A 1,493-nucleotide genomic window follows, 5' to 3' on the forward strand; every position below is an offset into this window, starting at 1 on the left:
GGGGCTCTGCTTCTCCACACCTGAGTAGTGTCCCACCACCTACGGCAGAGAGAGCTGAGCTCCCCCCCACCCCCCCATCCCCCAGCGTCCCATCCCCCAGCCCCAGCTGCTGTCAGGATCCCGGTGCCGGCCCCCACCTCGTACTGCCCGCTCTCAGGGTCGCCCATGGCCCATAGGTTGAAGTCAGTGTCCCGGTCATTGTTGCTGTCCATGCTCACCAGCCCTGTCACCCCTGCGGGAGAATAGACACCCAGGTGGGATGGGGACCAGGTCCCACTGCCCCCCATGGCACCCCCACCCCGGATGCCCCCACCCTGTCCTTACCCTGGAACTTGCGGTCCCGCATCTTCTCAATGATGTGGGTGGCGTTTTTCTTGGAGCCGCCCTCCCGCAGGGTCTCGTTCAGAACCATGGCGTACAGCAGCATCCCATCATAGAAACACCCTGCCACCAGGTTCATCTGCCGGCAGGGACCTCAGTGCACCTGCGGCCACATCCACGGGGGTACCCCGGCCACAAAAAGCCCACACCGGAGCCATGCACCCACCCACAGCCCCATAGCCCCACATCAGGGCCATGCACCCAACCTGTGGGGACAGCACCGCCCGTGGCTGTTGCCACCAGGGATGGCCCCTCCAGCATTGCCCATGGCTGCCTCCCACCCTCTGCACCCTGCTGAGGTGCCACAGCCCCATGGGGAGGGTCCCCACCACCCCATCACGCAGGGCAACTTGCTCACCAGGGAGTAGTTGAGCTGCACCCCAAATTTCTGCTTGGCTCGCAGGATGAGCTGGGTTTGGAAGTGCTGGTACTCAGGGTTTTGGGGCTCGTAGTAGGTGATCACCAGCACCATCTGCAACCGAGCACAGCACCCTGCTTCATCCACCGGGGCCAGGCTGGGGAGGTCGCTGTCCCCGTCCCCAGGCAGGCGGGCACAGCTCACCTGGAAAGCCTCGCGCAGCCCCGAGTCCTGGCCCGGGCTCTGCTGCCAGGGCTTGAAGGGGTCGCGGGCAGAGTCACCCCGCAGGCTCTCCCCGAAGACATCCAGGTAGAAGAAGACGTAGTCGCCGTTGGTGAGGTTCTCCCGCTGCGCCAGCTGCATGATCTGCCGCAGCATCTCCGGCGGCCCGCAGAGATACACCACTGCCGGCGGGACGCGGGGCGTCAGGGGGACGATGCCACCCACCCCGGGGCACCTTGCTCAGGCGTGGGGTGGGATGCTTCCCCCCAGGGCAATCATAGAGCACCCCCGGGGGCACGCTCGGCGGCTGCGGGGAGGGTGGAGCGGGCAGACGGGGCAGTGCTTGGCTCACCGCCTTCTCACGCCACATGCCCCACGGTCACAGCGCCCGCTCAGCCCCACCACCCTCACCAGCCCTGACCCACTCTTGCCCCATCAGCCACCTTGGGCTGGAGGGGGAAGGAGAACAGGGGAACCCTCGCTGCAAAGCATGAGGCAGACACCCCACGCTGCTCCAGCACCTCTGTGCTCC

General features: G+C 66.3%; 1 protein-coding gene across 1 annotated transcript in view; it reads right to left on the minus strand.

Annotated features, from left to right (window-relative positions):
• Positions 1-1,135, minus strand: part of NPR2 (natriuretic peptide receptor 2) — a 5,563-nt gene extending 4,428 nt beyond the window's left edge. The window contains exons 1-5 of the mRNA XM_035902738.1: positions 944-1,135; positions 740-853; positions 325-460; positions 138-232; positions 6-39 (exon numbers count right to left, since the gene is read on the minus strand). Of these exons, the coding sequence (XP_035758631.1) occupies positions 6-39; positions 138-232; positions 325-460; positions 740-853; positions 944-1,117 (553 nt within the window). The 5' untranslated portion in view covers positions 1,118-1,135. The remainder of the gene's footprint in view (positions 1-5; positions 40-137; positions 233-324; positions 461-739; positions 854-943) is intronic.
• Positions 1,136-1,493: the final 358 nt, after the last annotated feature.

Source organism: Egretta garzetta, unplaced genomic scaffold, assembly GCF_000687185.1.
Source record: "Egretta garzetta isolate BGI_Z169 unplaced genomic scaffold, ASM68718v1 scaffold59, whole genome shotgun sequence".
NCBI lineage: Eukaryota > Metazoa > Chordata > Aves > Pelecaniformes > Ardeidae > Egretta > Egretta garzetta.